We start from the raw sequence: 23,633 nt of genomic DNA on the forward strand, positions 1-23,633 counted from the left end.
AACAGTACAGCCCACCTCCCTCTTTTAATGTATGCTCAGGATCTCACAAGCTCACGTGCTACCTGCCTCGCTGGAAGCAGGGATATATTTAGGAAGCTACTTCTGGAAAACTAACTCCAGGGGCTCTGCCTTTGTGGAATGCGGCACAGGAGTGGAGAGGCCTCTGCAGCCACTTCCTTCTGAGCCCACATCTCGAACCAGTCTCTACCAATAAAGTGAGACTGGCCTTCATCAGCATAGGCTGTGGTCCAAAGGAGGGTTTGAGGACTTCTTGCATCTGCAAAATTTCACATCAATTCTAGAGACCCACTGCAGTCATCAGGCCACGGGGTGAGAAGAAGACAGTGTGGTTTCTGTGTTCTGGGTGAGTTGAAGAGACAGGATGGGGTTTCTTCACTGACTTTTAATCTTCCAAGGAGTGAGAACTGAGACCACACAGACAGGACAGTGAGAGACAGGAGGCATCCTCACTCTTCTCTGTCATCCCTGCTCCCAAGCGAACCTCCCTAGCATGCAGCAGGAGCCTCAGGGGGCAGGCTCCAGCGTTTCTGTCCCTTAGCCTGCTGTCCTTCATTTACAGTGGGAGTTCAGTACTGAGTAGATTAAAATATCCCATGAGCCCACATTGTTTGGGAAAGTGTGACCTTAGAGATCACCTTTGGAGGTGTGGCCATGTGCTGGAGTGACAGGAAAAGGTCTCAGGTACTCATCACCAAACCCATCACACCTAAAAAGGTTTCCTTTGGGTAGTGTGAGTCCTTCTCTTGGGGCATTTCCTTGGTGTGACACATTCACAGAAGATGGGAGATGTCTACAGGGCTGGGATAGAAAGGAGGCAGGAGACAGAGCATCATTCACCCCTGGCTGAGTCTGAAAGCCATGGGTACCACTGTTGCCTGCCTGCCTCCTACATACAGCTCTGCCAGCTTTAGCTCATTTGTTCTCACAGTAATCCCATGAGGGAGGATCATGTTTGTTCCCAAATTATACACAGGCACACTAAAGCACAGATAGGTGAAGCAACTATCCACAATTCACACAGTTAGGCTGTAGTTCAGCTCCAGAATCGGTGAGTACAGTTCCTGCCTTGCTTGTGAACATTGAGAGTGATCGATAAGCCACAGTCACCTGGTTACAAACTACTGTTTCCAAAGGAGTCAGTCTGAAAGCCTCTTGGGAAGTTGTTTTGTTTTGTACTTTGAGATGAATCACCTTGGTTGAACTGGTGCTGCAGGCCAGGAAGGTCCTCTCCTGTGAGTCAGCACTGCTTCATAGCTGACGGACAGACTGTCCCCACATCTACCCTGATAGGCTCTTCCTCCTCTTCAGCCTTGCAAAAGCCTGACAGCGGTACAAAGTCTCTTTAGCACCCCCTCTTTGAAATCCACCTCTGATGTGCATGCTTCCAACTGAGCTTGGACTTCCCAAGTCCACAGTGAACAGCTGAGGTACCACCATGGTGTCCTGGTACCACCCAGGCTGGCTGTGTCCTGAGTGGCCACCCAAAGAGGACAGGCTGACATGGAAGGGGACAATGACATGGAGGAGTGTGCTGGGCTTCCTTAGAGAGGAGCCTTCCTCAAGCAGCGAGTACTGTGACAGCCTTGGCATCTGCCCTCTCCCTTTCCGTGTTCTAGTTTGGTTTTGTTGTTGTGATGAAACGCTGACCAAAAGCACCTTGGGGAGGGAAGGGTTTATCTCATCTTACACTTCTAGGTAACAGTTCATCACTGAGGGAAGTCAGGACAGGAACTCAGGGCAGGAACCTGGAGGCAGGAACCTAGAGGCAGGAGCTGAAGCAGAGACTCTGGAAGAGTGCTGCTTCTTGGCTTGCTCAAGCTGCTGTCTTATGTAATCCAGGGCCACTTGTCCAGAGATGGCACCTCCCACAGTGGGCCAGGCCTTCCCACATCAATCATTAATCAAGAAAATGTCCCACAGACTTGCCTACAGGTCAATCTGATGGAGGCAATTCCTTAGTCAAAGTTCCCTTTTCTCAGGTGACTTTGGTTTGTGACAAGTTGACAAACCAAACCAGCACACTCTGTGTCTCAGCCAGGGGCTCTGGGTGGTGCAAAGCCTGTGGCAGGTCTATTGGCTAGGCCTGGCTTGGGTAAGTCAATTAGTGTTGGCTCTTGCTGTCAGCATGATTGACACAGAACTGGGCATTCACTTTATGGTGGCACAGTCGGAGTAAAAATTATAAATTTTGTTTGATAACTGGGAAAAGAATTTTCTGTTGTGCTGGTTAATGCAAGGTGCAGTTGTGACGGCTGGGACTGCTGTAGCTACTCGTTAGAGAGAAGCAAGCCCGTGCCTAAGGGGACCCAGCCCTGTATAATGCGGAGGGATGAACTGACATATCAATCAAACCGTCCCTGGGCTTACCGCAACTAATGCATTCCCTATTGTTTGAAAATGGTTTGAGTGGCATGGGGTATTCTGTTGCTTTCAGCCAGAGCCTCTGAACCAATCACCACCACTCACTACAAACAGCAGTGCGCATGAGCATGTGTCTACAGCTTCCACAGTGCTTGTGTGATTCAGGGGATGAATGTGGCCACTTTACAAGTCTCAGCTCAGGAGTCACCTCTTCTGGTGGACACCCTTGTTTGTTCATTTGCTCAACAAATAGAGACACTGCATATACTGTATGCCAGCTCCTATCCAGAGTGCTGAGGTTTCAGCAATGAATAAAACATGATTTCTGCCCTTGAAGAGTCAACTGGAGAAATAATACAAATAAACCAACAAGCGGAAGCCAGCGGTGGGAGTTAAGGACTGTGGGCTGAGGACTAGGTATTACTGGAACAAAAAAAAAAAAAAAAAAAAAAGGATGGGCATCCAAGCCAGACCCATAGACAGGCATAGGGGGGTTGGAAAAGACTGTGGGCAAGATGACATTTAAAGTTAGTTCTGAAAGCACAGCCCACATCAGCATCTTTACCTGGAGGGGTATGTAGGGCAATGTCTTGAGATATTTTTGGTTGTCGTGACTGGGAAGGGCTACTGGCAGCTCCCAGGTAGAGCCAGGGATGCTGTCCAACATACAGCACATGAACTAACCAGCCCCAAGTTTTAACGTCAGATGAAGCAGGCAGGAAGACGTGCTTTCCACAGAGTGATAAGCACATAATACAGGGAGCAAAGAAATCACATGACACAACAGGCTTAGGGAAGGGCATCTGGGTTGCGGCTGATGGGTTAGGTGATGGAGTGGAAGTACCAGCTAGCAGAACATGGCTGGCTCAGCCACAGCATGTAAATCTTGAGCTGCTGGAAACTTAGATTCGAGATCCAGACTCAAAGCTCTAGGAGTTACAAGAGGGTCTGCAGGCAGAGTGTGTGGTGTTGTAGAGGTCGCTCAGTCCGTGGTGGTGAGCAGTAGTGACTACACTGGGCAGTGGCTGTGGGACATCCAGGGAAGATCAGACCTGAAGGACTCTCTCTTCCCCTACCCAAGTTCATTGTCACAGAAAACCTGTACCTTTCTGCATCATTAATCACAACCTGGAACAGGCCCCAGAATTGATTCAGCATCCCCTCTGTCTTTGTCAGAGTTTTTATTGCTGTGAAGAGACACCATGACCACAAAATCTCTTATAAAGTAAATCATTTAATTGGGGTTGCTCACTTACAGTTTCAGAGGTTTAATCCACTATCATCATGATGGGGAGCATGGTGGCATGCAGGTAGATGTGGTGCTGGACCTGAGAGTGCTACGTCTTGTAGGCAACAGGAAGTTGACTGACTGACACTGAGGGAAGCTTGAGCAAAGGAGACCTCAAAGCCCGCCCACACAGTGACATACTTCCTCCAACAAGGCCACACCTCCTAATAGCACCACTTTCTTTGGGGGCCATTTTCTTCAAACCACCGCACCCTCCCAGAGTCTCACCCAGGTAGGACAGTAGAACTTCACATATGAGTCTTAGATACTCACGCCAGTAGAGAAGGTAAAATCATGGAGAGTTAAGCTTTTGACAACTCCCTTAAAGAACCCATGCAGGACTGCATACATGGCCTTGTGCATAGTCTTATAGAAAGTAGGGGGGAAAAAAGAAATGTACATATACAAGGTGAACAGAACATACATAAAAGATAGTTTTTTAGCAATAGCTTAACTTTTTATTTTTCTTTGAGGGCCATGTTGTTGAATTTGAATCAGTTAAATGCCTACAGCCTGTAATTGTTTTATCATACTCAATAAGTATGATGGATGCAGGCCATGGTGGCACAAGCCTTCAATCCTAGGACTTGGGTTACAGAAGCAGGCAGATCTCTGTGAGTTGGAGGGTATCCTGGTCAGCATAGTGAGTTCCAGGTTAGCCAGGGCTACATCATTAGACCTTGTTTCTATCGCCTCCACAAAAGTATGATGGGCAGTGGAAGGGACAGTGAGTCCCCAGGAGTGTTCTCATGTGTACACTGACAGGCATTGGCTCCCCAAAGGCTTAGGGACCCACAGGTAGGCCAAAGGGCACATAGACATAGAAGAAACTAGAAGACTAGGATTGCTTCTCAGGACAAGAAGGCCCAGGTGCTAGGCACATTGCCAGCTGTCAGCCTCAGAGATCAGCTCTTGCTAGGAACACCCATCCATGGATAAAGACAGGAACCTTAACCAAAGATACCCAACGACTGGTCTATAAAGCCAAGCTGCTTCACTCAAACTCAGTACAACCCTGCAGGGCCATCTATACTCCAGTGGAAGTCATCTGAGACCTAATGGTATCTACACCATGGTCTATCTTGTAACTCTGCCCAGTCCTGCTTTTTCCCTTTGACAACAGGTATTTATATAAAGATCATACTGCATTTAGGGGCTACCCTAAGGCCACAGGTCTGAGAGTCTGATAGAAGCTATGATGCCTAGGTAGGAGCCCAGGATAAGAGCAGGCAGATCTAGAGCACAGGGGATCTGATGGAATGAGCAGGTGGATAACACCTGAGTGGTCCTGGCAGAGGGAAGGTTTGTCACTTGTCAGTGGGATGCTGTCTTTATGGAAGAGAAGCCCTGGGCCTACAGAGTCATGCATGGTTCTGAGTAAAGTTACTAGGCTACTCTGACATCCTTCCTGCTGCCTCACAACCCTGTCAACAAGAATTCCATCTTCTATCCCCTTTTTCACACCTTACTAGTGGTTTCCATCTTGGTAAGGTCAGTATCTTCCTGGACAGCCCTAGCTTGATGAGATTAGGACTTCACCTACAACTCCTTTACCACAAGTACCTCAACCTCTGCCTTGGGTTCTCCCAGAGTCTGAGTTCCCATTACCAGATGATCTCCTTTGGACTGGAAGCCCCTATAAAAATACAATGTACTGCAAATGAACTTAAGGTAATATATCAAATTAAGGTCACTACAGCACAAATTAGTTGGCAGAAGTGGAGGGGAAGAGGTTAAATGCTGAGATGGGGGACTACCTAGGAAATTTCAGGTGAGATGGGGTTAAACACAAGAGAAGCTAGCTAAGGAAGCAACATGCAGGCTGCTTCTAGAATAAACAACAAACCACTCAGAGGGAAGGGCAAAGTCCCAACTCTAGCTCTTTGCTTCCCAGGGAAGTCAAAAGCTGACAGGACCCTCAGTAGGAATGTTTCCAACACTGCAGGACATATCTGTGATCTGCCTTGGTCTCTATGAAAGCCAAAAGATGTTGAGAGAGAGGGAGGAAGTTGGGGCCAGAGTGGTTTGCATTCATAACAATACCCCAGAGTTGCTATGGCCTGTTGCATATTTTATTTCCAGATCATATTTTATTCCCTTCTGTATAGAATCCATCAAAAAAATAACTGTTTCAACTCCTTGGCCTCTTTCTAGGAACCACTGCTCCTCTGTAACCAAGGGAGCTGGCAGCCCTGTCAGTACACGGCCACTCATATGAACACCCATTACACATGAAAATGTGTATCCAGGCTTCATGAGCTGTTGGGGACTGAGCTCTGAGCCAGGGGACATCCCCCCATATCTCTATGATAATTAATTTTCATTGTCAACGTGTTTGGATTTAGCATCATCACAGAAATATAACCCTGAGTATGTCTATGAGGGAGTTTCCAGAAGGGTTTAACTGAGCAGAGAAGACCAACCCTGAACATAGGTGACACTGTCCCCTGGGTTAGGGTCCCAGAGGGAACAAGAAGGAGGAGGTGAGTTGAGCACCCACGTCCATCTCTCTCTGCTCTTGGCTGTGGACACACTGTGCCGAGCTCACACCCTCCTGTCGCCAGACCTTCACTGCTGTCATGGAGTGGACCCTCAGAGTGTAAGCCAAAACAAACCATTTCTTCCTCAAGTTGCTCTTGTCAGAGCAATGAGAAAGGTCACTAAGACGGAAAATTGTGACTAAAGTGGACCCATCGTTGTGATAAACCTAACCGTGTGGTCTTCAGACCTCTGGAACTGGTTTGCATGAGGAATGAGGAAGAGTTTGGGGCTTCCAACTAGGAAGCTGTGGTTCACTGTGGCAGCCAGCATCATTGGTGACATGGGACCCCATATAAACCCAGGGAAAGATCAATATTCAAAATCTGAAATATAAATTCTTCTGAATACATATTGCTTTAATCACCACCCTGAAGAAAAAAAAATGTCACAAATAAAACCCTCGTGGGTCAGGGGCCACCTGTAGCTCTAGAATATGGAACTTCAGGCAAAGCATTTTAGAGAAATTTCAGGGAATCAGCTTATAATGAAGGACCGGGAGTTAGACAGATCCCTGCTAGGCACAGGGGCCACAGACAATAAAGATGGCAGACTTTCAGCTTCTTCTTCACCTTCCTTATCTGAGACGAGACAAGGCCTGGTAGCTTGAGACAATGGCCTGGTAGGCATTTCTCTCCCACAAAGAGGCCACGCCTGCCAGCAGAAGCTTTGAGCAGGTTCAAGGCCAAACCAGGCCAGGGTTACCCAAAGTTGTGGGCCTATCAGCTCCCCTGTCTTGGTTTAAACTGACCAAATTAAGAGGACCCCAATTCCACCACCAAAGACTCTTAAAACCCCCAGCCCTCAAGGAGGGCCTAGATTTCGGCTTCCTGGGCCCCCCTCTTCTGTGCAGAGGCCCCTCTTCTGTGTTCCTTGCTGTGTATGTGTCCCTTTCACCATTACTAGAGGTTGGTTTTCGTCTGTTGATTCTGCCTGCTGTGTCTGAGAGTCTCCATGCTGCTACCTGTTGCGCTTGAGATTTCCCCCTGCCTTTTAAATTCTGTAACCGGCAGAGAAGCCACTCAATCCAGACTAGCTGGTAACAATGGCATTTTTTTAGAGGTTAATAGTCACCCTCAAAGCTGGAGGTCAAACACTCATTTCAAATGCTCCCCCACTGTCAAGACTTGGAGCTGTCTCCATTTCTGTCGTAGACTTAAAAACACACCAACTCCCAGAAACACCTCAGGTGCCTTCTGCGGTAAGGAAAGTCAGGTTTTTTTTTTTTAAGACTGCAGCCCCTGGTAGGTCAACCACGCTCCAGTGGATAATGGATGGCTCCACGCCCATGACTATATGGATGGTACAAACTGGATTGGGACAAGAAGTTAAGTGGGGGTGGGGAATAGAGGGCAGATCTGGGAGGGTGAGAGTTTAATATGATGAGAGAGAGAGAGAGAGAGAGAGAGAGAGAGAGAGAGAGAGAGAGAGAGAGAGAGAAGAGACAGACAGATAGCAGATAGATAGATAGATAGACAGACAGACTGACCTCAGGGGCTGGTGGTCTACCTCAGTGGTAGAATGACTGTCTAGCTAGCATGCAGGAAGCCTTGGGTTACTTACTCAGCACTGCAGAGCAAAGAAACACATGTCCCCCAAAAGGGACAAAATAACCAGCTGAGGGGTGCATTTTTAGTTCTGAGGATGATTTGAATGTTTTTAGTCCTCTAGAAGCAAAGCCCGCTCCATCTGTGCACATTGGGTAAACGGTTGGGCTGGTACAGGAAGAAGTCATTTCAGTCCTTATTCTGCCCAAGATTCAGGGTGGGACATTACTTTTACTCATGAATTAATTATTTTCTACATAATTTTCATTCATAAAGTAACTTATTTTATTTTAACATAGGCTTTAAAAAGATTTTTTAAAAACTATGTTTTACGAATTATGTCATGTGAGTGCAGGTTCCTTAGGAGGCCAGAAGATGGCGTCAGATGCTGTGGAGCTGGAGTCACAGGTGGCTGTGAATCACCAGTGTAAGTGTTAGGAGCCAGCCCCCAGCCTCTGCAAAGGCAAGACATACTCCCAACTGCTGAGCCATCTCTCCAGCTCAGAAAGCTACATTTTACATAAAATTTACAAAGTCTAGAGAGATGCTCAGCAGGTAAGAGTGCTTGCTGCTCTTGCAGAGGACCAGAGTTCTGTACCCAGGACTCACATGGGGTGGCTCACAATGGCCTATGACTCTAGGCCTGCTGACTCTGAGACCCTCATCTTGCTTCCATGGGTACCAGCACACTCAGGCATGCTCAGACACAAATATACATACACACATTCAAATGAATAAACAATAAAAATAAATCCCTTTAAAGGAGGTAGACATGACCATATGCACCTGTAACCCCAGGACAAGGGGCAGAGGGTGTGGAGACTCGGGGATGACCGAGGCTTGCTGGCCAGCCTCAACGGAAAACAGTGAGTTCCAAGTTTAGTGAAAGACTCTGTCTTGAGGGAAGGGTGGGTATAGGTGGAGAGTGATATTGGAAGATACCCGAAGTCTTACTCTGGCCTCCACACAGGCACACATGGGTGTGCAAGCACCTACACACACAGGTGCATACACACATGCACACATACATACACCATGCACAACAAACATGTGCACACACATACACACAAAGATAAGCTTTTTTTTTAATTTTAGAGGCTTCCCCCTACCTTTGTACATTAGTCTGATATTCTGTTTTCTTCCTGCTATATGCATTAGGAGGAATTAAGTTCAAAGCCAAAAATGGTTTAATTATCTAGTCTGCCTGTTAAGAGTGATCAGTTTAGGACATCTTTTTAAACATAATTCACCCTTTTATCATGAGTGTGTACTCTCAGAAAATGACACTAATTAGGTCACAATCACTCAGTGTCCTGGCTGATGGAGGCAAGAGGAAGTTCAGAGTTGTTGCTGCAAAACATGGTAGTTCCAAACTCTCTCAGGGCTCTCTCCTCTGCAGATCCAACACTCCAGCTATCTGGGAAACTTTTCCTTCAATATTTATTTATCATTAGATTGTTTTCATACAATATATTTTGTTCATGTTTCTCCCCCCGCATCTCCTCCAAGATCCTCCCTACCTCCCTATCCAATCAACTTCATTCTCCCTCTCTCAAAACAAACAAAAAACCCCACCAAGAGTGAATATTAAAACAAACAAATACAAATACAACAAAAATTACCAAAATAAAACAAAAAGCACATGCAGAAAAAACAAGGAGTCCGTTTTGTGTTGGTCAACTGCTCACGGCCATGAAGCCTGTCTGGAGTGTGATTGATTTACCCAGTGTCACTCCATTGGAGAAAGCTGATTCCCCTTTCCTGGCAGGTATCGAGTGCACATATCTTCTTGGTTAGGGGTGGGACTGTGTCTGCTTCCCCTTCCTGGTGCTGAGGTTTCATCTGGTGTGAACCTGCACAGGTCTTATGCAGGTCATTGTCTCTGTGAATTCATATGTGGATCAGCCCTGTTGTGTCTGGAAGACACTGCTTCCTTGGAACCATCCACCACCTCTGGCTCTTACATTCTTTCCACCTCCTCTTCTGGATAGATCACTAGGCCTTGAGGGGAGGGAGTCAACAAAGACATTCTGTTTAGTGCTGAGTGCTCCAAAGACTTTCACTCTCTGCACCTTGTCCAGTTGTGGGTCTCTGCGTTAATTGCAATTTATTTTGAGAAGAAATTTCTCTGACGTGGGTTAATCGATGCTGTAATCTGCATGTTAGCCCAGCATGGCAGTTGATGGCCCCTAGGACAGAATGGTTCTGTGGGTCAGTGGGAGTCACAAATGCATGGAGATGTCCTCAAAGGAAGGGCTGAAAGGGGCAGTGAAGAAAAACTGGGGGGGGGGGGCTGGGTCCAAACTAAGAGGCCAAGAGGCCCTGAGGGGCTGGAGGTGGGCTGGAAGGAGGCTATGGGAATTGTGAAACAACCCAGGCTGCCTTCCATCCTGTGGCTAAGATTTGCTGTGCAGCACACTTTACCTGCTTGTTTGTGTATTTACTCATTTATTTCTATATGAAGGCTTTTCCTACGGGGATGTAAAGTAGTCAACGTGTGGTAAATCAAAAATTAAATCAATCTCCCTGATTTTTTTGTTTCCACAGCATTGAGTTTCCTTAACCTGGCAGAAAGGACTAAATATTTTGGCCTAGTTTGAGATCTCCACACCCAGGAGGCAGAATGGCATATTTCCAACCAAGTGACAGGTTCACTGCCGGCCTAATGGATTCTTTTGCCAGGAGTGCCTTGACGCTTTTGGAAAATGAATGCATTGTTTAAAACTATTACTCACTTCTTTCTCTTCTTTATTTGCTGATCTTTTTTATTTATATATAAGCTTTTCTACCTAAGGATTCCTCTGAGACCTTACAACTGATCTCCCACAGAGGTTCAGGAATACAGGATATGTCTTACATGAGATTAGCTGCATAGCAGGAAGGGGGTATTGAGAAATCATGTTGCATGCTGGTTAAAAACATGAGCCTGGAAGGCAGAGAAACTATGGATCTAGTCTGAGCCCTAGTTTCTTCTTCTGAGCAAGGGGTATAATGACTGGAAACAGGAAAATTCAACTGTACAGCACACATACAGTGAGCAGAATAGGACCCGGTCTGTACTGTGCAGCCAAGGAAGGTTAACTGCTTGTCATAAATGGTTCAAGAAGAGACAAGAGAGGCAGTTCTGGTCCACAGTCTGAAGTCTTAGCATTATTTCCTATGTGAGCATTTTGTCCTAAAGAAACTTACAATGTTTTAAAGATAACGTACATATCTCAAAGAAAAGTACACACACACACACACACACACACACACACACACATGCACACTCACACTCACATGTTTATACACATCTGTGAAGGATGAGCAATTTGTTATTCTAGTTAGTTTACTGACCTGACCTTCTAAAGCTGAACGTTATACTATACGGCTAAAAATGTGCTGTGTTCCTTCAAGATCAGTAGGAAACCTCTGGCCTATTTCCTCATAACTGTAAAAACATCTCTGCCTAGACTCTTACAAGAAACCTATTAATAGTTATCTTGGATGAAGAGCCTAGCATGTCTCAGGGGTTTGAGTGGAAGAAAATGTCCCCAAACTAAGCAAGCTTCTAGGAATGATGCTCTTGGCCTCTTGACAGGAGTGGAGGGTGGAAAACTTAAAACTTAGGCTGATTTTTCTAAAGCCAGGCTCTCATTTGGTTTTTTATTCATTTGTGTGTATACGTGGGAGGTAATGTGTGTGTGTGGTGTGTGTAGGTATGTGTGTGTGTATATGTGTGTTTGAATATGTATGGGGATGCCCATGTATGTGCATGTCTGTGGAGGCTTGGGGATGATGTGGGGCAATTTTCTCTATTACTCTTCCACCTTATTCATCGAGGCAGGGTCTCTCAGTCACACCCAGAGCTCATTGACACGGCAAGTCTCGCTCGCCAGCTTGCTCTGGGGATCCTTTGTCTCTGCCTTCTGAGTCATAGGCTGTCATGTCTATCTGGCATCTACGTGGGTTTCTGGGCTCCGAACTCCCGTCTTCCCAGCGGTGTGGCAAGCACTTTAACTGCCCAGCCATTTCTCAGGTTGCTTCACGCTATTTTTTGAGACAGGGTCTTTCCTTGAACTTGAAGCACACCTTTTCATCTAGGGCAGAGGTCACAGGCGTTCGCAGCCATGCTTGATTTTAACCCAGGTGTCTGAGGATCCACACTCTGGTCCTCTTGTTTACACCCACAGAGCCATCTCCCTAGCCCAGAAATATTTCTCATAAAGGGAAAAAGTCTCTATTAGGAGAGTTTAGCGGAAAAGCAAAGACGTAACATCAAAATACGTGGTCAGAGTGTCTAGCATCCTGCAAAGTGAAAACCTCAAGCTGTTTTGTGAAAAAGAACCAAGTGATTAGTATCACTAAAGGAAAAGGATGAGCGGACAGGGACATGGCTCGGTGATGGAGCGCTTGCTGGATGAGTCCAAGACCCTGGGTTCGGTGGCCAGCACTCGAGAAAAGAGATGAACACCACTATAACACAGCATTAGATTTCAATCAAGAAAGATCATCAGAGACTCAAATTACCTCTTTTAAATTGGACCATTTAAAAAGCCCATTTTAAGCAGTTAGGCCAAACAATGACTAATCTCAAAAGGGAAAAATCTTCTTGTTTTCAAATCGGCACGATATATTTAAAAAAAAAAAATCAAGTGTCCTGTTCAAATCACCATTTCTCAAATTGTAAGTTTCTCCAGTATTTGAATTGTTACTCTTGCTATAGAGAAATTAATTCGTAATTAAAGAAATATTAAGGGGAATGGGAAAGAAGCATTTTTCCCATAAAACTGAGATTACATGAAGATTCTTTGAAATTGTGAGGCAGGGAGAGTAGCAGTGTGCATCTCCACCTCAAGTGTGGAAACGTTCACGTGAGTTCATGGGTGTAACTCCAAGTTCAGGACGGCTCCATCTTGAGGGAAGGCACCGGTGGGAGCCTCCTCATCTGGAGAAACCTGAAGGGCTGGAGGAGTGCTTGCAGACTGGACACATCACTGAGCCCAGGCCTGTCCCATGGAAGCAGCTCTCACTGTGGACATCTCATTGTTTCCATGGCTCACTAAGGAGTTATGAAACCAGGAACAAGTCCAAATTTTCAAATCTGTTATAGATTAAAAGCAGCCAGTGTTCCACGAACTCTAACGCATTGCTACAGCTCTTACCATGTTTCTACCAGTAAGAGGGAAGGAATTGAGACCATTTATAATCCCCCTTGAATTTGAGGTCAATAATACACCATTTTCAGAATAGAACAGTTTGGAAATCACAATCACTCTCACACCTCTCAAGTAGCTTACTTTGCAAAAGAGGAAAACAAACAGCATGTCCCCCATCACTAACACCCTCCCCCATAACATAAAACCCAACAGAATGTTGCAGGGCATCTTGAAACTCCCCAAACATGTGGTAAACTGGAACATGCTGGGATGCTGTATCCTCTGGCTTTCTGGGGAAAGCTTGCATCCACCCCAGTCCACCAGACACTTACATCGTATCCACTGTTCCGGATTCCACGCCGGGGTCGCTCCCGTGTAACCAGAAGGTCCATCTCGGTTTCTCCTGGGCTTGGGCTGTTCAGAGACTGCCGGCTTCGGTAGACAGAGTTCTTCATCTGTTGCCTGAAGGAAATCCAACAACTGTTATGATGCAGCAAATGTCCTGACAGATGGAATTCTCCACCGATCCAAACCTACAGGCAACCGGTGGAGGGTTTGGATTGGCCTCAGAATTTCAGAACTGATGGTACTCAGTCTTTGGCTGTAAGAGGAAGTGGGAGAACAAGGTACCCTACCCCCCCTTGAGCTGCCCAAGATGCTATAATTATTTGGCTGAATTATATGTTCTTTCATATCAAATTAGGCAACTACAATCAATTGGAGTAGAGCAACCTCATCTAAAATTCTGCTGATGGTAAGGCCAGGGGTTCTCTGCTGACCCTCGAGGACAGCTAACATTGCAGAACAAACTTGCCTTTGCTGACTCTGTTGACTCAGCAGCCTCCTGTTCTTTTTCATCTTTTAGATTTCAGACATGGACTCCTACAATGTGTTAGTAAATGAAGCCTATAGAGAATGGGCCACTTTGAATGCTATGATCATTGATCGATTTCTTTTCTCTCCTTAGTGAAGACAATAAGCCTAAAGGCGACTTGGGGCCTATTCAGCTAGCCAGCCGACCAGTCACCAATTTTTTAATTAAAAATTTATTTATTTATTTATTTTTTACCAAGTGCCTAGTAGTATGCGCTAAGTACCTGGAAGCTGAACATCCATGGCTCTGGTACTTCTGCTGTTTGTACCCCATGGGGGAGACAAACTGGCATGCTAACTTCAGAGTGATTAGTATTACTAATAAAAATAAGGAGGGTTGGGGAGTTGGCTTACTCAGTAAAGTATCTTGCAAATATGAGGACCTGTGTTCAAGTCCCAGAATATATGTTGTTAATGATAATAATAATAATAATAATAATGGTAATAATAATAATATTAATAAATCCAGGTGTAGTGAAGCATACTTGTAGTCCCAGCACTGGGCAGGCAGAGACAGGAGGACCTCTGGATTCACTGGCTAGCCAGACTACCTACTTGACAAGTTCCAGGGCAATGAGAGACCTTGCCTCAACAAATAGTGGGTGAATATTGAAGGATGATACCCAAGAGCACAGACACACATGCACACATGCATACACACACACACACACACAAACATGCACACACACACACACACACATGCACACATGCATACACACACACACACACACAAATAAAAATAAGGAGCTCAGACAGAGGGTAACCCGGAAGGTCAGAGAAGGCCTGTCCAAGGACGCAACCCTTTAGCTGAGTTCTAAATAGATCCAGCCCCTAAAGTGAGCCCAAAGCTCTTCAGGCCCAGGCAGCAGTAGCTTGTCGAAGGTGTCAACTCAGCTACTTCTCAAAAATTCACACATTTGCCACCATCCTGTTTCTGCTTGTCGTTGGAGGAATCTGTCTACAGAGAGGACAGAAAGCTACCATGTAAAGAGAAGGCTGGCATGCTTTTTGTGGTTTTTTCCTCCCACAAGCGGCGACTCTTGTCTGCAGGAGTGAGACCCATTAAGCACAGATGACTTCCAGAATGACAAAGGGCTTAAAAGTCCCCTTCACCCAACAGCACAATAATGTATGCCTCTAGACCATCTTCAGAGAACTCCTAAGTACTACCAATTACATGTTTCAGTTTAAGGATTCTAGATATTCATGTTTGGAGGTAAAGACCTGGTGAGTGTGCATGCGCTTGTGCAAACACACACACACACACACACACACACACACACACACACACACACACACATTATTTTATGAACACAGTAAGTTGCTTACAGCATTCAGTCACACACGGTCCAGCAAGAACTTCAAGGCAAAGCTCCACCCTAGCACTTAGCCATGAAAGCAACAGACACTCTTCAATCTCCTCTATCACCACCAGGAACCACACTGACTTTAAGAGAATCTGTTCTTTTTGCCTGCCTGGCCCCATGGTACTTACTCTCTTGGTAAGTATAGCATGGTGCTTCTTGGGGGCTACCTTTCCTGCAGGGGTAGGCACTGACTCAGATTGGACCACCACAGAATCATATCCCTACATCCATGTGATCGGTCAGGGGGGTGGGCACATGACTTAAGTTGGGTCCAGTGGGACTGTGTCTTGGGGCTACAGCCAGGACAACTAGGAAAGAGGGGCTCTTTTGGATTTGAGGGACACAACCTGGGGTTTCCTGCAGCTGGGTTTTTGCCATCATGAGGTTGTAGCCTACCTTCAAAAGAGGCTGGGAAAGTGAAGAGAAAGCAAAACCCAAATCAGTAGGGTCCCCTTGATCTAGCCAGACTAAAGCTTTGGCCTGGCACTAATGCTCGGTGATACAGTCCCCTTTGTTTAACCAGTGTGTGCTGGATTTCCACTGTTAGCAAGCAAAAGAGTCCTTGCTAATATGGCACTGTACAATCTCATATTATAAACTGTCTCCTCTAGTTGTCTGAAACTAGAGGCTTCCTTTAGGAGAGGCGCCTGGGCACAGCAGGCAGTGACCTGCATACATTCAGAGTGACTCATGCCTTAAAGCAGATCCCCAAGAATACAGATCCTTGACTTAATTACAACTATATTTTTTGGGGAAAAAAACCCCACACTTTATAGCTATCCAGCCACTGTCAATTAGCCCATTAACAAAAGATTTACTAGTAAGAGCAGTGGCAGAATAAGCAGGCAGATTGGCAATCGACAGTAGGTTATTTCCTAAGTATTAGACATATACTAATGAGCAACATGAACATGTTAAAAGCTTAGACCCTGGAGCACCCACTGGTTTATTCTGCCTTCAGAGAAAACATTGCATTACAATAGCTAACATTTTTTTTAGCAGTGCTGGGGATTGAACCCAGGGTCTTGCACATCCTAGGCAGGTGTGACTCTGCTGCTGATCTACCTCCTTAGCTCACTGTGCAAACCAGACTGTTATTTAACATGTTTCAATGACCAGAATTCCAATGTGGACGTGTGCCTGGTGTGTGACTATCTACTTGGGGATAAATCAGGCCGCCATGTAAAGAGATGCTTATTTTAATCCATTGATTCTACTAGGCACACTTGTTCTTATTTTGCTATAATTTATAACATATCAATTTGAGCTTTCCCACCCCCCTCTGACAATATTGCTGGGTGGGTTATGATGTGTTTTCCTTGAACCCTTAAGACCTTTTAACTTCATAGAGTTTAAGAAAGCGTTTTCAAACTGTATATTCTATGGAACCCTGGCATTCTGTAGAGATAGCCTAAGCTGCTGAGGAAGAGGATGTTGGACTCTGTCAGAGCAACTCTGCATAGATTACTGCCCTGTGTTGGCCCCGCAGATGCATGATCTATGAGGATTTGAATGCAAATGGTTTATTTTCAAGGTGGCTCTGGAAACTATAGCCAGGGAGTCGGGAGATAAGGAAAGGATGTGTGGAAGTCAACAGAGGTACAAGAAAGAGTTGATTCATATTTAGGATACTTGGAGCTCAGACTCACTGGAAAAGTGTGGGGGATGGTGTTTTAATTATTGTTGTTCGATGTCAAGAGATGCCTGCCATTGAAAAGACAGTTTATTACACCACACACAGAGCTCAAGGAAAGATCCAGGCCATGAGAGGGAGAAAGATGGGGTGCACAGTGACCAGGTAGGTCAGAGGGAGAGAGGGGGAAGTGTAAGCAGAAGCCTTTAAATTGTGGCATCTGAGAAATGCAGTGGACAAGGCAGAAGAAGCAGGTGTGGGAAGAGTTTGGACAGTTATGGTAGACTCCAAAAGCTCAAGGATGATCTTCATTTGTCAAATGCTTGGCTCTTGGATCATGGTGATCCAGGCAGGTGGATACAGGCCTAGAATGAGGGTTCTGGAGGTCATCTAAAGGAGGTGATTGAGGTATGGGTTTCCACCTGAAAAACGCACTTGCAGGTGAGTCTTTTGTCACTAGGCGTTGGGTAGTCTTGGGGGAGGTGATGATTTCTCCACCTGCTCCCTGTATAAGCATCAAACACAGGGCTGGAAACTATGGCTATTACAACAGTGTTACTGACACCCCAGAATCCCTCACCAGGGGTACTGGTCTATCGGCTCTAATCTGTCATCAGCTGAGGATGTGCCACAGCACATTAGCTACAGAGCATTTTTGGCTTCTGAGAAAAATCCCAGAAGAAGGGTTACTGAGGCCGCAGACAGCAGGTGTAAAGGTAGCTGAGCATATAAATCCGGCTGGAGACAGCATCTGCCTCAGTCAGCCTGCCCGCTTCATGTCTTCACAGAGTGCACAGTGTAAAATAGGGTGTTTTAACTAGTTTTAGGGGGAAAAAAAGAACCTTGACAACTATTTTGAAAGATTTAGTGATAAGTTAACACGAGAATCTCGGCTTTGCTTCTTTTTCGCCGTTGCTTTGCTCTGAAGGTAATGATGTCCCTGCACACCACACAATGATTGCGTCGCTGTGCCCTGCTCTAGCTGGGTGGCTCACAGCGAGTCTCTGAGGGTTGGGCTGTGAACAGCAATTAACAGGGAGCTCCAACCTGTGACAACACACACACAGCACGCAGCCGTCGGGAGCCATACCCCTGAGCCACAAGCTCGAAGTTCCTTCCTTTCCTGTTGGCTCCTCTACCACCCCATCTCTTTCCATGCTGCTCTCATGCCTCTCCCCAGCTCACCCAGCTCATGGCTATCTTTTTCCCTTAAGTAGTGAACACTTGAATGGTTTGTCAAACCATTCTTGGTGCTATGGGGACAGTGAATCATTTCTTCCATGGACACCTGCAGAGATAACTACATGCACACCGCAGCGACAGTCCATCATGGAACGCTGGGCAGCTGGCCTGAAGTTATGTTGAAGAGTCTAGACACAGCTCCCAGAGAAAAGCTTTGTTTAAAAAAATCATTGAAAGTGTTGTCTCTCCAGTAACTTTCAAGCCAAGAAACCCATGAAGAGCTCCTCAAGAGCACAGTGCAAAATAAAGTTGCTTTCAGCTTCCGTGTCAAATCCGTATCTTTTCTTTCCCTCCTCCTACAGCTGTTAACACGGTGACATGTGCATTGTGAACCCTGTCATGCTGTGATTTTTATGTCCTCAGTTTGTCATACCAGCCAACCAAGCCTGGCAAATTAAGCCCTGGCTTAGAGTCCCCCCTCCCCCTTTTTTTCTTTACTGAAAATACATTATGCTGGTTCGGTTTATTCCCAGTTCCCAACTTCTGTTGCTCTCACCAATTCTGTTAAATGGTATTGTTTTTAAATTTGTTTTTCATTTTCAAAGCAAATAGCCATTCAGGCCAGGTTCTGCCCTACTCTTTCTAGCGTGTGGAACAGGTGCCTGCTGGGCTTCATGGAGTTTCAGCATGCCCAAAGCCAGGGGATCGTCAGGGGGAACGGGCCCTGGGAAGAGGTGGTCTCGCAGTGTGGAAGTGCTGCAGACAGGCAGGGAAGGACGAGAGGTGGGCGTGACCAGCTCTGCTATCCTTTACTGCTTCGCCCACTATGTGCCTAGTTAGCCACAGAGCTTGGGGACGGCTGTCATGCTTTGAATGTTTGCCTTTTCTATAATTCATGTTAAAATTTGGTTGCTCCTGGAGACTTCATTCCTACTGGCTAACTTTCATAGTGCTAGAAGGTTCTTTAGACATGGGGGAGGGCAGTCATCGTTGGTCTTACCTAGCTATGAACCCTGAAAGCTAGAACAGTGACTGAGCTATCAAGACATGTGCACTGGTGCAGCAGCGGCAGGAATGGTATGAGAGGAATCAGACGTGTTTTTATTGGACTTAAAGCCCATTACATGAGACGGGCCCCATGCCTGGTATCATTAACTGTGCCAAAAACCTGTGTGGCTGCCTAGTCCTAGCTCCTAGGAGGAGAACCTAGTACTATTATTCTGCGAAATGGACATAGTAATAAGTTAATCCTTGAGTTCTTTTTCAAATATTCTAATTTTATGTGAATCAGTGTTCTACCTGTGTGTATGTGCACCACATGCATGCCTGGTGCCCACAGGGGCCAGAGGGCATTAGAAGCCCTGAATCTGGAGTTACAGATGAAAGCGAACAGCTGTATGAGTACTGTGAACCAAACCCAGGTCCCCTGAAAGAGCAGCAAGTGCCTTCACCTAGTAAGCCATCTCTCCACCCCAGATGCATGAGTTATTTTATTTTTTTTTGGTTTTTTGAGACAGGGTTTCTCTGTGTAGCTTTACGCCTTTCCTGGAACTCACTTGGTAGTCCAGGCTGGCCTCGAACTCACAGAGATTCTCCTGGCTCTGCCTCCCGAGTGCTGGGATTAAAGGCGTGCGCCACCACCGCCCGGTGAGTTATTTTTATACTCACAGATTAGTACATCACTCAGCCCTCATCAGAGAAGCTTCTCCTCAAAGACCAGCAGCTGGTCAACATGCAGAGACTAAGAGACTGTGAAGTGCTCATCTCTAAATGGCACATCTACACCGCAGCAGGTTCCCTCACTGAGTAAGAGGAGGTGGAAAGATTGTAAGAGCCAGAGGTAACAGATAAACAGTATTTGCTAGACATGACAGTGCAGTTACACACATGAACTCACGGACACTGTGACTGTGTGCACAAGACCTGTACTAGATCAATCCAGCCCCAATCCCAGAATGGATGGGAGAGAGGGTCATGAAGTCCCACCCCTAGCTAATGGGAGAGGGAAAGTCACTTCTCTGCAGGGACCCAGGCTACCCATGCTCCTGTAGATGGTTCCAAACCCACACACATCCAGGTTGCACTAAATGAACTCAGAAGACACTAAATTTGAAAGAGAAAAAGAGAACACAGGAAGTTCAGAGGGAAAAGTGGGGGATGGGAATGAACTGGAGGAAAAGGAATGAAGGGTGGTTTGGATACAATTGTACTATATGCATGTATGAATAAGAAATAAAATATTCAATTAAAATTTATTGCTGTTTTATCAGTGTTAGGAGGTAGAAACTTTGGCCACTGATAGGGCCACTGAGTCTCATGGGGCACATCAATGTTGTGGTGGTTTGAATGAGAATGACCCCCATAAGCTCATATATTTGATTGTTTGGTCCCCAGCTGGTGGAACTGCTGGGGAAGGATGAGGAGGTGTGGCCTTGTTGGAGTGGGTGTGGCCTTGTTGGAGTAGGTGTGGCCTTGTTGGAGGCAGTGTGCCACTAGGAGTGGGCTTTGAGGTTTCAAAAGCCTATGCCAGGCCCAGACTCTTCCCTCTCTCTGCCTGCTGCCTTACAGATCAGGATGTGAAGCACCCCAGCTATTGTTCCAGCATCATGCCTGTCTGCTTGCTGCCATGATGACCATGGACAGGCTCTAAAACTGAAAGCAAGCCCCCAACTAAATGCTTTCTTTTATAAGAGCTGCCTCGGTCATGGGGTCTCTTCCCAGCAGTAGAGCAGTGACTAAAACAAATGGCACCATAAAAAAGTGAGTTTAGCCTGCCTCTCACTCTTTGTCCTTCCGCCCTCCGCCATGTGCTAACACAGCAAGACCACCTTTACCAGGCTCTGGAGCCTTGGTCTTGGACTTCCTAGCCAGCAGAATGGTTAGAAAACGAACTCCTGCCAATTATAAATTGCCCAATCTCAGGTATTTTGTGACGGAAGCTAAGAACAGCTGGAGAGAGAGCAATTCCAACCACTTGGCCTCGCTCTACGTCAGTGGGCCAGGCCCTGTCAGAGCTACGGCAGCCTGCAGGTTTGTGCCCCTCGGGTGTGTGGCCACACTTTCTGGGTGCTTGTCTCTCTCTCCCCAGGCTTTAAGTTCCATATGACCAATGATCAGGCTGTCTGGTCCGACACAGAACATGGAAGGAATGAGTGAGAAGAAACAGATGGGACCACGCGAGCATACATCTTGACTGCTGTCTGATACTCAATGGGGGACGCTGAGTGTCAGACAACTAACCAGATCTACAAGAGAATGAGACAAGCTAGCATGGAGCGCTGAGCCTCCGTGCGATAGGAACAGACTAAAGCTGAGCGAAGAAGGGAGGCATAAAATTTGCCTTCCTGCGCAAGAACCGCTAGCGTAATTGAACAATGCAATGCCCCTTGATCTGGAAGTTGCATAACTAGGTAGGTGATAATTATATTTTACCAAGCTCTGAAATAGCTACGGCTTGAAAGTATCATTAAGCTAAAGGACAATTGGGGTTGTTTGTCCCAGAATTTTTTTTTTAACTGCTTCAGTTTGACTCTCTTTCAGACTCATTATTGAGTACATGCTTGCGGGGCCCAGATCAAAAGCCTGCAAAGATCAAAGTCCCCAGGTAAGATCAAGGGAGCATGGGTATAGTGCCCAAGGTGTCCTCTGCCCTCACCCGACGTGTGACATGAGGACAGAAAGTACACCGTCTACCTGTTTTTAGACTCTGCAAAGGGAGCACACACTTCTGGGTCTGGGTCCAAAACAGGCTCCATCTCCTTTGGGGCCTTCTCATACATCTTCCTTTCCGTCAGACCTTTGCTTGTCTCCACTGGGGGGAAGTCGTAATACCCTTTTCTCTTAGCTTTCAGACGCAGTTTGTTCCGGTAGTGCTCGATGTCCGATTTCTGCTTCAGAGCCTTGTTCACCTTGGAGGAGAGAGACAGAGAGAGAAGGGAGTCTCAGGTCCACACCTGACTCAGCATGGCAACAGACCAGAAGCTTTTCCTACAAGGTCAGCTGATCAAAAAGACCAGAGGGGAAGCATGGAGAGCTTTTCTGGGAATTGTGACCTGATAGTAAAAGTCCCTCGTCTATCACCCTCATGTGAAATGGATCAGACACTCACTGAATTATCTTATATCCTCGCTTCCCACATCTGTCCTGACTGTTGAAATCCTATATCTGACTGTATCCCCTTAGCGAAGAGCCTTGGCTGTGTTTGTCCTTACTCTGCCTTTACTTCTGGTTCCCTGGTGTGGGAGCCCGGCTGCCTGGCTAGTTCTCGGTGTCCCGAGTCTGGCTCTAGTCCTGAATAACCGTATGGCTTCCTCTGTCCACATAGCTGGGGCTCTCTGGATGAGTCTTGAAGTGGATTGGGATGGATGTGGTGGGGAAGCAGAACAAATGTTCTACTCCAGGGGGGTTTCCATAGGATCCATTTGTCCAGGAGAGGTATTTCTGTAAACCCATGACTTTTTGAGAGTGAGATCGCTATGAAAGTTTGTGTGGCTGAATGTCCTGTTTTCTTTAAAATAACCTTTAAAAGAGTTCCCTGTAATTCATAAAGGAGAAATTTATGACTTTGTGTTATGTTTCTCCCCCTTTACATGTAAATCAGCCATCCCTAAGGGAAGAAGAAGAGTTATATTGCAGTCTGTGCCAAGTTCTGCGAGACAGCAAATTAGAGAGAGGTGCCAGCAAGGCCCATTCCTTTAACTGCCCAAATGTGGCATGAATCCATTTCTGAATGAGGGTTCTCATGTGCTCTCCTCATGTGACAGGGAGCTGGGCCTGGAGGAAAGGGATCTGCCCTAATTTCAGAGTCTGTTTGTATGATGTTCATATCATCAGACCGGGACAAAGAGACCCAGGTATGGTGGCCATAATGAGAGCCTTAACCAGGTAAATGGTCCTAATCAAAGGCAGTTAACAGTGCCTTAGTGCCGACTCCCATGGCTTGTGTTTGTACAGAGGGAGGGGACACAGAACTGTGCTTCAGGAAAGATCACAGAGCTAAGGGACAGAAAGGACACAGCATGACCGATGAACTCTTCCTCAATGATGAGTGAATAATAACAAAAACAAAATGTTAGTACTAATGATAGAGTGTTTACGTGCTCATCACTATGTTGAATGCTTTATGTGTAGTGGCCCATTTTGTGGATGGAGGCGCTGAGGCCTCCACTCTACTCACTTGCCTAAGTCACCGAGACAGTGAGTGGACAGGCTGGGACTCCAGCTCTGGCAAGACAGCTCTAGAGGCCTTACTCTATAACAGCACTGTTTCTCACGACGGGCTTCAGTATAAGTTAGGAGTCAGGGCAACTGAACTCCAGCCGCCAACACACCCGTGAGTCAGCACCTCACCCTCGGGCTTTAGTCTCTTTGACTGAAAATAAAGAAGTTGGAAGAGATGTACTGCTAATGTGGATCACAGAACCTCAGCCCATCACAGCGTAAGGCCAGAAAGAGGTTCTTCCTGCAACACACATACAGGTGCATACAACACTGTCACAAGTGTCCCGGATGTGGGGAAGAAGCTCCTGATGAGCATTTGTGATGCCCGGCTGTACAGGGTTGCAGCAGGTCCCTTGAGGCATGATGAGAAAGAGGCTTTAGACCTTGCAAATCTCCCACCTGCTTCAGGTGACAATAGCAGATAGAAATGAAATGAACAGTCAACCCAACACTTTAACACCAGAG

General features: G+C 46.3%; 1 protein-coding gene across 1 annotated transcript in view; it reads right to left on the reverse strand.

Annotated features, from left to right (window-relative positions):
• Positions 1-23,633, reverse strand: part of Kiaa1549l (KIAA1549 like) — a 110,061-nt gene that overhangs the window by 30,279 nt on the left and 56,149 nt on the right. The window contains exons 14-15 of the mRNA XM_059258912.1: positions 21,642-21,856; positions 13,226-13,355 (exon numbers count right to left, since the gene is read on the reverse strand). Coding sequence (XP_059114895.1) covers positions 13,226-13,355; positions 21,642-21,856 — 345 coding nt within the window. The remainder of the gene's footprint in view (positions 1-13,225; positions 13,356-21,641; positions 21,857-23,633) is intronic.

This window comes from Peromyscus eremicus, chromosome 4 (assembly GCF_949786415.1).
Source record: "Peromyscus eremicus chromosome 4, PerEre_H2_v1, whole genome shotgun sequence".
NCBI classification, from domain to species: Eukaryota; Metazoa; Chordata; class Mammalia; order Rodentia; family Cricetidae; genus Peromyscus; species Peromyscus eremicus.